General features: G+C 43.3%; 2 protein-coding genes and 1 pseudogene across 2 annotated transcripts; 1 reads left to right on the forward strand and 2 right to left on the reverse strand.

Annotated features, from left to right (window-relative positions):
• Positions 1–524: 524 nt before the first annotated feature.
• Positions 525–3303, reverse strand: LOC102706612 (annotated as a pseudogene).
• An 861-nt stretch (positions 3304–4164) lies between these two features.
• LOC102706894 (RNA-binding protein Musashi homolog 2-like) lies at positions 4165–8909 on the reverse strand. Its single transcript, XM_006645259.2, has 14 exons — positions 8737–8909; positions 7748–7949; positions 7557–7646; positions 7076–7141; positions 6767–6832; positions 6594–6682; positions 6440–6485; positions 5904–5958; positions 5599–5675; positions 5340–5478; positions 5122–5261; positions 4933–5037; positions 4690–4818; positions 4165–4509 (listed from the first exon to the last, which is right to left on the reverse strand). Exons 2-14 carry the CDS (start codon positions 7763–7765, stop codon positions 4447–4449), a joined length of 1083 nt encoding a protein of 360 aa, XP_006645322.1. The 5' UTR covers positions 7766–7949; positions 8737–8909; the 3' UTR covers positions 4165–4446.
• A 2878-nt stretch (positions 8910–11787) lies between these two features.
• On the forward strand, positions 11788–13590 carry LOC102707358 (protein JINGUBANG). Its single transcript, XM_006645261.3, has one exon. It carries the CDS (start codon positions 11952–11954, stop codon positions 13236–13238), a length of 1287 nt encoding a protein of 428 aa, XP_006645324.2. The 5' UTR covers positions 11788–11951; the 3' UTR covers positions 13239–13590.
• The last annotated feature ends 88 nt before the right edge of the window (positions 13591–13678 follow it).

Genomic DNA, 13678 nt, shown 5'->3' on the forward strand with positions numbered 1-13678 from the left:
GGAATCAATAAACATCGGACAGTGATGGTCGATAAGCCCAAGACGAACACATACAAAGTGGAGTATGTGGCTCAAGGACGAATCCTACTCGTCGACGCTGAGAAGCAGCACGAAGCCGACGGCCACCGGCGGTGTAGCCGAAGGTTCCTCCGCCACTGATGAGACTCTTGATATGAAAATTTGCCCAGTATTTTCGTGTAAAATAGAAAAATGTAAAACAATATACTATCTCAATGAAAAAATCGAACAAGATAAATAATCAAACATATGTCTAAAAATTAACAATGTTAAATATAAAAGATTACTTCATCTATTTTTTATATTTGATGTCATTCTGACCATTTGTCTTATTTATTTTTTTCCACACTTAAAAAATATAAGGCATGCTTAACGTGTACTTGATGATAAAACTAATCATATATAACAATATAAATAATAATTATGTAAATTTGTTAAATAAGATGTGTGATCAAGTGTATTTAAAATCATCAATGTGAAATATAAAAAACCGATCCAGTACCAGTGTATGTTCAATTGTACACGTCCAAGCCTCCAAGGTGTACGTTCTAGGCGTCAATGTTAGTGATGGGCCCTTGGAACCAGAAGCGAGCATGGAGCACCCACGCGGCGAGGCTGAGCAGCAGCACGCCGCCGACGGCCACCGGCGTGTAGTTGAACGTCTCCTTGGCCACCGGGTACGCCACCGGTAGCGAGAAGAGCACCGTGACGGTGGCGACCCAGAGCACGGCGACCCAGCCGACGGCGAGCCCGTACCGCCCGAGGTGGAACGCCCCGGCACGAACGACCTCCGCGCCGTCGTCACGCGGAAGAAGACGGGCAGCGCGTACGCGATGTACAGCCCCAGCGTGGTCACCGACACCATCGCCTGGAACGCCACCTGACTCCCCAGCGACTGCCAAGAAACACAACCGAATCGTCAGAGCAGCAAGAGAATTTTACTGCAGCAGCAATGCGTTCGAGCTCGCTCGCTCACCGTGAGAGCCATGACGAAGGCCATGGCGACGGAGAGCCAGACGACGTTGAGAGGCACCTCGTGCCTGTTCACTCGGTGCCACACGCGCGACAGCGGCATCGCGCCGTCCCTCGAGAAGGCGTACCCCATCCTGGAGTTGCTGGTGACGGACGCGGAGCCGCAGAGGAAGATGGCGACGGCGATGACTCCCAAGCAGGCGAGAGCTCCGACGCCGGTGCCGTACCTCTGGTGGAAGCTGGTGTACAGCGCCTGCGCAACGGCGTACCCGCCGGCGTCGTTGTCTGAGCTCAGGAGGTAAGGTATGTCCGCCATGACTGATGTCAGAGCAACTAGGTAGATCCACCCGAACATGGTGGACAGGGCCACGGACGTGATGATCCCCATCGGGCCACTCCAATCTGCGTTCTTCGTCTCCTCTATCTGAAGATTTGTATGCAAAGGAAAGATTAATCGGTCTGTTGTGTGCAGTGAAAAGGAATACAACGTTATCTTTTCGTTTATACTTAATTGCTTATGTTTATAAATAAAAATTTATTTTTTTAATCTTAAATTTATAATGACACGTATATAAAAGTTTTATTTATAAATTATTTATCATTTACAAACATATCGTTTAGTTTTTTTCCTAAATAAACCAAACGATCGTCCCTGTTTCATCCAGTCTGAGAGATTCAGATTACCATGTGTGCAGAAGTATCGTAGCCGATTACAGAGTACTGGCTCATCAGCAACCCCACAGCTAGAATGTAGACCTTCTCGTGGATGCCCATGCCGTTTTCTGTGTTGAAATGGGTAAAGATGAACTCAGGGCTCGCCCTCTCCTTGGCAACGGCTGGAATCAAGATCGTCAGCGCAAATACACCTGGAATTGTTTGTTCAAACATATAAACAGAGCGAGGATTGAATCATTGTCAGATGATTATCTCAACGCTGTGATGATTATCTGAAGAATGGCCGGGACGACATCGAGTCGTGTGCACCTGCAACGTTCCAGAAAACTCCAAGATGGCCAAACCAGGAGAGCCATTGTATGGGGAGGCTATTGATGAGGCCATGCGAGATGAGGATGGCACAGTAGATGGCGAGCACGACGTACTTGGAGGCCATGTAGCCGCCGCCGTTGGCACCTCCGGTGGCGAGCAAGACGATCACCTGCAGAAGCTGCGCCAAGGAAAAATCCACGCTCGTCGTGCAAGCCCACTGGAGCAATTTAACAATCGATTTGAGTGTCAGAAATTTCTGCACTTCAAACAAGCTCGATGAAGTAAATTTCTGCACTTCAAACATACTCAAAACTGGATCGTACCTGTCCCACGATATTGAACCTGTAAAACAAAAGAAACACTAAAAACTTAGCCGCTCTGAAAATGTAATCGGGAAGCTCTTTTTTTTATACTAAACGTACGCAACAAAGTGCTGACCAAAGTACCAACCTACAAAATCGTACAAACATACCGAAGATTACAAAAATTCAATTTTAAAACAAGGGAATGATTAGAGGTTTTAAATTAAGGTACACACCAGCCGGTGACCCAGGAAGCCAGTGGCGCCCATTCCTTTCCGGCCAACTTGGCGCTCCAGTAGTAGAGGCCACCGGAGGTCGGGTAGGCGGAGCAGATCTCCGCCATGGACAGCGCGACGCAGCCGTTGAAGGCGGACACCACCAGCCACCCCAGCGTCATGGACACCGGCCCGCCGTAGCGCAGCCCCGTGCCGTACGTCGTCGTGACGCCCGTCAGCACGGAGATGATGGAGAAGGAGAAGGCGAAGTTGGAAACCAGGCTAACAAATTGTTATTGTTATTCATGTCAAAAATTGGCACCCACAAAAAAATTGGATTTGAATCATTTTACTTTGATTTTCCAATTTCTTTTTCTGTTCAAATTCAAATCGATTGACTTCCAATTAAAACTTATGTTTATAGGAAAATCTCAAATATTCCTTACTAGTTAAATCCTAATTACTCAAATTACCCGAGTTTTAGAATATCTTGTTTAAGAGACTGACAATTCCTTTTGTTTTGATTGCAATTCAACTAGAGACGAGTTATGATTTTTTTTTAATCTCGCGGTCATCTACTCAGCTATCCACTCTTATATACTGTATAATTTAGCCGTTGATCTAAAACACTAGAACGGATTGAAATGAGGTGTATGAACAAAAGAACAAAAAGACGGAAAGTAATGAAGGACATACGAGAGGCCGCGCTTGAGCTCCTGCCTGTAGCCGAGCTGGTGCAGCCGGGCTTGGTCTGCGTCGGCGGCGGCGTCCATGGCGACCACGACGGAGCGAGACATGGCCGTCGGGTCTCAGCTAATATCTCTGCGGTTTTAATAGTTTATGATCGATGGCGCTGCTCAGTATTTGTACTGCTAGCTTCCTATACGAAGAAAGTCTTTTGGTGCACAGTGAGTCCAAGGGAGCCAGTCTCGTGCTGTTCGTCATTTTTGACTCGGTGATGTCTTGCATGATTGATTGATTGCCATCGCCATTTTATTGGGGGTCTTGCATGTTAGCATTTCTATACTATACTACCCTCTCGTAATATATAAGATTCTAACTATTCGCTTATAATTTTTAACCATTCATCTTATTCAAAAATTTAATACAAATATAAAAATTTATAAGTAATACTTAAATTACTTTTAATAATAAACAAAATAAATAATACTTTCAATTTTTTTAATAAGACGAGTAGTTAAACATTATAAACAAAAATCAAAATCGCTTATGATTTGGGACGGAGGGAGCAGAAAGGAAGATGATGCCATTCTCAGGGCAAAAAAAAGAAAAAAATGGCAGTACAATCACTCTCATCTCTCCACATTTACTTATAAAGCTAAAATTTAAATTTTTAATATTTTTTAACACTTCTATCGCTAAAAATATGTATATAAAAATTTTATTTTTAAATTATTTTTTATTTGTAAATAGTCGCCCTCTGTATAAATGTGTGATAGGTATAGTCGATAAAGCTTCTAGCACAAGACACGAAGCCGATGGCCACTGGAGTTGTAGCTTCAAGGTTTGCTCCACAGGCAGCGGGAAGAACACGGAGACGGTGGCCACCAGAATGCGCTATAGCAAATTGTATGCCGGTACACGGATTCAAACCAGAAGCAGGACCAGGCATGGCATGGGGCTCAACAGGCAGAAACACAGTTGACATGTGTAGAAAAAGATTGTTATTACATATGGAACTACCACAATACTGATAACTACACCGCTGACTCGATCGCTTGGCATCCATGCGCATTCCTGCACAGGAATTGCTTGAATGCGTTCTAATGGCAAAGAAAAAATTTACAGTATAAACTGGAATACAGATTTCACATGTTCCGCGTACGATAGCATAGTACAACTTAGCATTCTGTAAGTTTTTCTTTTCTCCCTTTCCACAATTCGCCTAGAGGTAAACTAAAAACATAATTTAACAATGGCACAAAGTAGGCTCAGTAAGGCCGGTATCGCCAATCTGTCCTTGATCTGCTACTTCCGCTGGAACCATAACCATACTGGAACATCACAGGTGTTTGTCAGATGATGTTTCATGAGATTCAAGAAACAATTGGTGAAAACCACAAAGAACCAATGTTAAAGCCTATAGCTCTGCTTTCACAAGCATACTTGTGGCAAGTCAATTTAAATATAAGCATACTAGGTATCATGCGCATAATAACAAATTTGTCACTTACATCATAATCTAGACCACCGCAGAACCTGCCATAAGTTCGCATTGGACCATAAGCCCCATAAAGATCCATCGGTTCCATGTAACCACCACCAGAGTCACCCTCAAGTGGTGCTGCCGTGTCTATTGCAACCTGAAGTATTGGACCGATATGATTAAGTGTATTTTTTTCTCTTTTTCCCAAAGAAAAGATAAATGTTAACTGTCACTTTTGCTTTGGATGCAGGGGGAGAGACCCCAGCCTTACCTCATGTCCCAGAATTTCATGGCTTCTGCGAGCTACCCTATCTGCCACACCCTCATCAGCAAAGGTGACAAAGCCAAAACCTCGATGTCCACTTCTTTTAGGGTCCTTTAGCATAATTACAAAAGTTAGATGATATACATATAATAAAGTGACAAACAATAAGTCAAAGAGATCTAGTACAATGACAACCTTTGGGATATATGCATCTACAATTCGGCCAAATTTGCCAAAGTAATGCCTTAAGTCCTCTGTGTTTGCCTCTTGTGGAAGCCTGCCAACAAATATTTTTTTGTTGCCCATTCCTTGGGAGGATCCATAGTATCCTCCTCCTGGTCAATGTAAGTCAAACAGAAAACAGTTAACAAAATTGCTTTGTGTCAAATCTAGCAGAACTGTAGAAGACTTACTTCCGTAAGCTGACCCTGGATGATCATACAGTGTAGGTGCACCCAACGCTGCATATCTGGTAGCAGCTGAAATGTATGCATTATATGCACCATAACCACCCTGAGATGTCCTACTCGGAGGATATCTGGCATCTTCATCCTGGTTCAAATGGATTTCAGTAAATTCAAGACGTGCATGACACAGAGCCTATTCAAAGAGAATATAGTATTGATCTATTGGATGCATCCACCAATTACAATTGTTTTGGACGAAAGGTACCTTTGGAGTTGCACGGTCAACAACTACTGTTGTGCCATCCAGCTCATGTGACTCTTGCATGATGTTGTCCACAGATTCTGTAACATTGCAATTGCATTAGAAAAAGGTAACTGCAAAAATGCATATCAAGCTTACATATCAAACTTGGGGAAAAACAGTTATGCCTAAAGAACATAAGTAAATGATTCAGGAGAAGATGCCATTTTTTATATAGATGAAGATTCATTAATGTTAACATTGTAAATCCCTGGCAGCAGAGTAAACTTTATGCTTAAATGAATGGAGATGGATATCTGCAAATGTACCTGCAGTCTGAAAAGTGATGAACCCAATTCCACGATGACCCTTCGAACCATGTTCCTACACATGAAATAAGAGGGTGGAAGGCTAATTTCAGTAAAATCTTATCATATTTTAGCACTCTAGTTACATTCATTACCATAGAATGCGACAATCTTTTGTAGCATCAAAGCAAATACTTGTAGCAAAACATCCATTACACTATGAACAAACAAGTAAAATCCTATTTAAAATGCTTTGCATGTGCTAACTTAAATTCAATCTGCACATTAGTCCAGTGTCTTGTAAAGCATGACTCATATGTAAGGCCATCCAGAGAATCCAGGAGTTAGGATTGGTTTAGACATTTGTTCTTATTAGAAGCAAATCTAATTAACTATATAGAGAGAGTATCTCTACTTCTATTGGCAGTTAATTATGATATCATAAAAAAACAGTTCTATGTCATATATGGATGAACACATAAATTGTATGTGGCTAATGATAACATGTGCTTCACAGTTATTTCTTGCAATTCAAAAATAACTCCAAATTTGCTAACCTTCGGCATGTAAAGATCAGTGATTTCTCCAAAGGCTTCAAAATGCCTATCAATAAAATGTTCTAGTTTAGAATCTTTGAACAATCTCGGCTATTCGGTTGATAAGTAAACTGAGAACTGCACAGAAGGATCGATACTACAGCTTACAGCTTACCTACGAAACATTGACTCATCCACGGATTGTGGAATTCGAGCAACAAATATCCTAGTGGCCTTTTTTGATCCATGTGATTTCATTTCTTCCTATTCAATGGCAATATACACCATCGTCAAGTACAGCTTGATGCTAGTCATAGCATATATAATATATGTTTGTAACTTATTTACCTTCGGAGTGGCTATCTTCACTTCTAGAGTTCGATTTCCAAGAACATGCTCACACTCTAGAACATTCTGAAAAAAAATATTGCAGAATACTTCAGAACAAATTGCAATGATATCAAATACAACTAGAAGATGTTACTAAACAATTTTATTGCCACCATTATTAAGCACCTCTTAAAAATTCTGATCTTAAAATTTCAAGCTGAAACCAAATTGCAGTTGACATATAGACTTCTAATAAAAGTTTTGGACAGGTACAAAACTAGCCACACAATGTAACATCAAGTCACTCAATCAGAGTTCTTTTATTACCTTGGCATCATCCGCTAATGAGAATGTTACGTAGCCAAACCCACGAGATCGACCAGATGAACGCTCCTATAATTTTCAGCATGGAAGAAAGATGGCCGTAAGTCAGTATGGGAATCAGTATACAAATGACCAAACCAGGCAATAAATTGATGAATACAACACTAAAGAAGTTGTTCACCATATTTTTTTTCTTTAAATAGATAACAAAAGTAGGGTTTTTTTATCGGAAACCCCCCCCCCCCCCCAAAAAAAAAGGGGGGGGGGGGTATTAATCTGAAATCAGATATTGAAATGAAAAAACACATATCCATATCAATTTTAAAGCAAACACATTGACGCGAATGAATTACCAACAAAACAACATATGAGGTTCTCGTTTTCCACATAACTTAAAAGAGAACAAACATATATCCTAAAACTCCTATATACCCAGATAATATGGAATGTAATGTTTTATTCTGAATATGAAATTGCAACAAACCTTCATGACGACGCAATCATCTAGAGGTCCAAACTTGCCCATGTACTCTCTTAATCCTTCAGTATCCACATCCCATGGGATTCCAAGAACCTAAGTAAACAAAGCTCACATAATCATTATTCATCAATGATCAGACTATCAAAGGACGAATTTGTTTACAGAATTCTAAACTAGAAAGGTTATTCACTTACCACAAGTTTTGTGGCCATTATAGCAGTGGCTCCAGAACAGAACTCTTCAGCTCTCAAGTCTCAAGCCTTTTTGGACAAAGGAAAACTCTCTATTGGTCTTTCTGAAGGTTCCCAAGAATCACCAAGATATGGCCTTACAAGTATACGAAGAGATAGCCACAAAGTTTCTTGCACTCTGACGTAGTGATGTCACGTGAGCAACCTGGGAGATGATAATTTATGTGATTTGGTAAAAGAATTAATTTCACATTTGTATCCATATAACTAGTGTTGCTTTACTATCCAGGATGTAACCAATGACGAATAAAGCATTTAAATACCATATCTCAATGAATAAAATTGTTCTATCCATGCTAAATAGTGAAAGCAAAATAAATCTACCTCCCATATCAAAGGGAACATTACCATACATAAAATGCGTGTGTAAACCATAATTAATCCAATGTAATTATGCTAAACAGCGCATTTTCCGCAAAGATAAGAAGCTAGTTTTCTGGGGCATGTTTAGTTCAAGGATTTTGCACAGTACTAAATCTGATTGTCAACTGGGATGGACAAGAAGAAAATGTGTAAGGAACATCGGCGTCCCGATAGATGAGTGTTAACAATCACACTCGGAGTTGAGTATAATCAGAAACCAATATGAGCCCACCCTGCCAAGGAAACACGAACCCAACTCCCTCAGGGCCTCACGAATCGGGTGGAGCTCCTACGGTCTGCGCGTTCTTCCTCCTTGCGTTTCCCCTCTCTACACGAGTGACAAATCTACGAAAAGAGCTGGTGACGTCGTCCGTCGGGAAGGCCACGAAATCGGGCGCCGGTGGGATCAGTGCTGAGCCGCGGCATCAAAATCGAATTCCACACAGCGGAGGCTGCCACAGAGCGGCTGCTATTCGTTGGCTGTGTGCCTGCCCCCCTTGCCCTCTTCCTCTACCACGTCGTGACTGCAATTCAGCGGGAGAAAGGTGATGGGGGCAAAGGATGCGTACCACTCGGAAGACGATGGGTTCAGCTCGCCCGTGCCTGGGGGGTGCCTCGTCGAGGCGGGGTCGCCGCGGAAGCTCGCCGGCGAGGGAGAAGGAGGAGAGGATTTGGTGGGGAGGCTAGGGTTCGTCGTGCTTCGGGTGGCACGAGCCGTAAATTTTCCGACGCAAATTGGCTTCCTTTGTTTTCAGAGTTTTTTTTTTCTTTTCTCTTTCGTGCAAATAATATACTAACATATTTGCAGTATGCCCCCTGTGAATCATCTGTTTCATATATGAGCCCAATATTCAGAGAGGAATTCCAACTTCCGGCCCAAGCTGGCTAACAAATTCTATAGCGCAGCCCAATAAGGAATCTGGGCCCAAATGTTTCTGGCCCAGCTTTCTTGCTGCGCAGATGTGTCCAAGGTCGCAAGTCCAAAACTCATTTAGGCCCGTTTCGGATATAAGACTACTCGATCCTGATTTCCGCTTAATTTTCAAGATCACAAACTATACGCTGTTTATAGCAGTTGAAATTTGAAGGAATCATGGTCCTAGCTGATGAAAACGGTCGGAGATATATTATTTCTTCTAAAAAGGTGCTGAATTAATCAGAAATTTGTAGTATTTATTATCAATTTTAACAATTTAGTGTCGGCGACAATATAACGTTGAAAGAAAACAAAATCATATTTTATGTATGGGTATAATCTGAAATGAAAGTTTTTATATGAAATATGGTACTCGGACGAGAATTTTCGTGATTGTTTCCACCCTATAATACAGAGCATTACTACATGCTTAAAGCAGACTCTACGGGTGAGCACTTCAGTAAATGATTTTTTTTTCTCAATTGCACGAGCTGACATAAAAAAGTTTGTAGCTAGACCAACTAGTCTCTCATTGGAAGAAAATAAATTAGTCATATGAAGATTGATTAGTGTATACTCATGTCATGAAACATGACCAACCCTTTTTGATCAAAAGGTGCGTACGCCCGACCAAAGGGCGGCAGTTGCTTTCATCGTGAACCACATATCCTCGAGATCAAATGCTACTACCGTACTGCCACTTTTGCTTGGAAACATATAAAAAATGTTTGAAAACTTTTGTAATCAAAGTATTAAACCTACCGCATTAGCAGCAGTGTTGTACGAACGATCTCCTTTTCTTCCTCGATTGGGTGCGTCAGAGTATCAGGTTATGGCCTTATAAATTTACAGAGCTTAAAATTATAAAAAATAAGATTTATCCCGGTCTAATAAAAAATATCTTGAGGTACCGGTACCTCAAGGTACCAAATCGTTTCGTACCATTGGATCTAGTTGAGTATGACGTGTACTGTTAGATCCAACGATCAGAAATGATTTGTTACCGCGAGTTATTTTTTGTTGGACTGAAGCAAACCTCATAAAAAATAACTACGACGAGAAGCAAACTACAAGAACCTTAAAAAATTGATTTCACAGCTTATAATTTTTATTTTAGTTTTTGAATTTTACACATGCCCGCATATATGACTTTTGTTTTTTAACTAACATTAGGTACTCTACATCACATATGAGTGTTCCTTTTGATCAAGAACAAGTCCCAACAGAAGGTGATACTATTAAGGCAAGACGTGAACAGGTTTTGCAAGAAACTTGCTAGCTTCCTCTCAGTCTGATATGGCTCACATAACTTACATGGCATTGCATGCATCTTCTCTTCAAGCCAAGCTACCGATGACCCAATCAATATTAATTCCATTGCATGAATTAGAAGAAGCCAGAAGCCTAAAAATCTTATCATGTACTCCTGGTCAGTACTCTGTAATAGTACATGCATGGCAATGTGGCATGACTTTGGTCGGTGGATAAATAGTGTAGTAGCAGTGTATATATTCAGTAGTAGGAGTAGTTGTTCAGTACACAAGCACTAGCCTTCAAGGTACCTAAACCATGGACTTGCCTTGTGCTTCAACTGCATCATACACATAAAAAATGGAGGAAAGAGAAAAAGGCACAAACCTCCAATGCAAGCAGAACCTGACTCGCAACCTGAATGTCTGAAAACATTTTGACTCCTTGCCGAATGCTTCGTTGCTTCTAGAACAATTAATTAAGGAGCTTTTACAAAGTTATTATTGTTTTTTTAAATTACAAGATTGCCACACAACGATAGTTCTCAGTGACAGTTTTACAATAACCTTTCCATGTAGTGGTAAATTTGTAATTGTTCCAATAATTAACACTAGTCACCAATATCTATCTTAGAGAATTGCCACCTGTAATTCACGCGTCTGATTGTGTTTTGGATTTCATAATCCACACCTGATTAATCCCAATGTTTGTAGCAGGTTATTACTGTTCCATGATGCTGGGTTGCTGGATACTACATCAACATCATTAGCAATAAGGGGAGAAGAAACAGAAAGTGTCGTGCTTAGTGCGCTCATGTGTGACCTCTAATTTCTCCATTTACTTGTGTTCTGCTTGTACGGTTCTGATAATTCACATATTTTCCATCATGGTTAGCATGTGCTGCAATCGATTAGCCGGCTTTAACCTTGCCCGATGATACGTAGAATCCCGTAAAATTCTTCCATGAATTTACCACTTATTAATATTCATTAAATTGGAAGTAAGATGGTAGATTAAATTTGAAGTAAGATGGCAGATTCGAAATTACCAACATGTATACTGGCATTTTCGCTTATATTCTTTTATAAGTTAAAATTTAAATTTTAATCTCAAATTTAAAGTTAATTATCAAAATATATTCTGTTTTTTTAATCATGAAGAATGCATATATAAATGTTTTATTTATAAATATATTGTTTAGTTTTTTTAGAAAAAACCAACCGACAACCCTGGGCAGTTTAGAGAAAGCAAGCATGCTGAAATCAGCAAAGTTCCGCGAGAAGAAGGCAAACGCTCGAAACCGTATTAAACAATATTTCCGTTTTGACTAATAGAAAACGTAAAGCCGTAGTGACGAAGCAGCCCGCGCCTAGTAGCCGTTGAACCGCCCCTGCCTCATGGGCCCCACCTGCCATTAACTTTTTCTTTTTTGGAAAAGGAAAAAAAAAAGATAAAAACAGCACGCGCTGGCTCGGTCGAGTCGTCGTCTTAAACCGCCCGCCTCTCTGTCCCGGACGAACACCTCGCCCGCTCGCCCGCTCGCTGCCTCTGCTATTCTCGCCACCACCTCCCGTGTCCGCTCGCCTCAAGAAAGCATCCCCCCGCGCCCCCACGGCCATGGCGGCAATGCCATTGCCAGATCAAGACCGCGCTGCTATGTCCACGCCGTTGCTCCCGCGCTCCGCATTCGTCTCCTCGACTTCCTTCTCCTCGTTTTCGTCCGTTGCCTCGTTCTCCTCCACCTCGTCGTCGTTCTCCGACCCCGCCGTCCCGTCGGATGTCGTCGAGGCGCTGCCGATGTCGCGTGACTCGTTCAAGGCGCTCGCCGTGCTGAGGGACCACCAGGGCTCGGTGTCGTCCCTCTCGCTGTGCGGGGAGTTCTTGCTCAGCGCGTCCACCGGCGCCGACATTGTCGCGTGGCAGCAGCCGGATCTGCGCCGGTTCGCGCGGTTTGGGCATGGGGAAGGGTCCGTCAAGGCGCTCGCCGCCTCAGGGGGTAGGGTGTTCTCCGCGCACCAGGACGGCCGCGTCCGTGTCTGGCGAGTGTCGCGGCGGTCGGAGAACGCGTTCAAGCTCGTCGCGGCGCTGCCCACCACCAGGGACTACCTGGGCAAGATCTTCCGCCACGCCAGCTACGTGCAGACCCGCCGCAACCACCGCCGCCTCTGGATCGAGCACGCCGATAGCATCTCCTGCCTCGCCGTGCACGACGGCGTCGTGTACTCGGGCTCCTGGGACAAGACGCTCAAGGTGTGGCGCATCTCCGACCTCAGGTGCCTCGAGTCGATCCGTGCCCACGACGACGCCATCAATGCCGTCGCCGCCGAAAGCGGCATCATCTACTCCGCCTCCGCCGACGGCCACGTCAAGGCCTGGGAGAAAGGCAAGGCCGCGCATTTCCTCCAGGGCATCCTCATCTCCCGGGACGGCGTGTCGTGGAACGCCCTCGTGGTGAGCTCCGACGCCGGGGCTCGCCGCGTGTACGCCGCCGGATCGGACGGGCACGTCGTCGGGTGGGACAGGGTCGGCAGGGGCAGCCGTTGGAGCCTCTCCTGTGACGTGAAGGCGCACGACATGGCCGTGCTCTGCCTGTGCGTCGCCGGCGACCTTGTCTGCACGGGCTCCGCCGACAAGACCATCGGCCTATGGCGCCGGCAGCAGACCAGCGACGGCGCCGCCGCCGCCGCCGCCCTCGTCAGGGTGGGCGTGATCAGAGGCCACGAGGGCCCCGTGAAATGCATCCAGGCGAGCTGGTGCAGGGTCAGCAATGGCTGCATGGTGTACAGCGGAGGGCTCGACAAGAGCATCAGAGTTTGGTGGGTGCCCAATGGCTGGAAGGCCAACGAGCAGAGGCAGCAAGACAAGGACACGAAAGATCAGAAGAACTGTGTGTTCTTGAGGTGAATGAATTGCGTCAGGTCAGATCAAAATGTGTTCTTGATTATTGTGTTTGTGGTTTAGATCGTGGTTAGCTTGGATCGTTTGGGTAGCACGCTGCCTGAGGTTGGTGATCGATACAGTGGAGGAGATGATTTAATTAAGGAGTCATGAAGGTATTAGTCGTAGATTTGGATTTTGGGTGTAAATGGCTGTATACTATACCCCGACTCATACACATTTTGATTTAATGGAAAATATTACGGAGTAAAAATAGTTGTCATAATCTCATATTACCTCAGTACAGGATGTGTCTCTGGTTTGTGTCAATACTCATGTATCTAGACATAAAAGCTCAAAATTTAAGGCTCTCTTTTGATCGAAAGGAAATTCATATGAATTTTAGAGAATTTCATTTCTATATAATTTTTTCTACAGAACTGTTTGAATCAAAGAAATAAACCTTA

This window comes from Oryza brachyantha, chromosome 1, assembly GCF_000231095.2.
Source record: "Oryza brachyantha chromosome 1, ObraRS2, whole genome shotgun sequence".
NCBI lineage: Eukaryota > Viridiplantae > Streptophyta > Magnoliopsida > Poales > Poaceae > Oryza > Oryza brachyantha.

Coding starts and splice junctions, on each gene's coding strand:
- LOC102707358 (XM_006645261.3), top strand. CDS start 11,952: ATGGCGGCAATGCCATTGCCAGATCAAGACCGCGCTGCTATGTCCACG.
- LOC102706894 (XM_006645259.2), bottom strand. Junction 5,959..6,439: donor CTGATCTTTACATGCCGAAG/GTTAGCAAATTT, acceptor TTTCATGTGTAG/GAACATGGTTCGAAGGGTCA. Junction 5,038..5,121: donor TAGATGCATATATCCCAAAG/GTTGTCATTGTA, acceptor ATTATGCTAAAG/GACCCTAAAAGAAGTGGACA.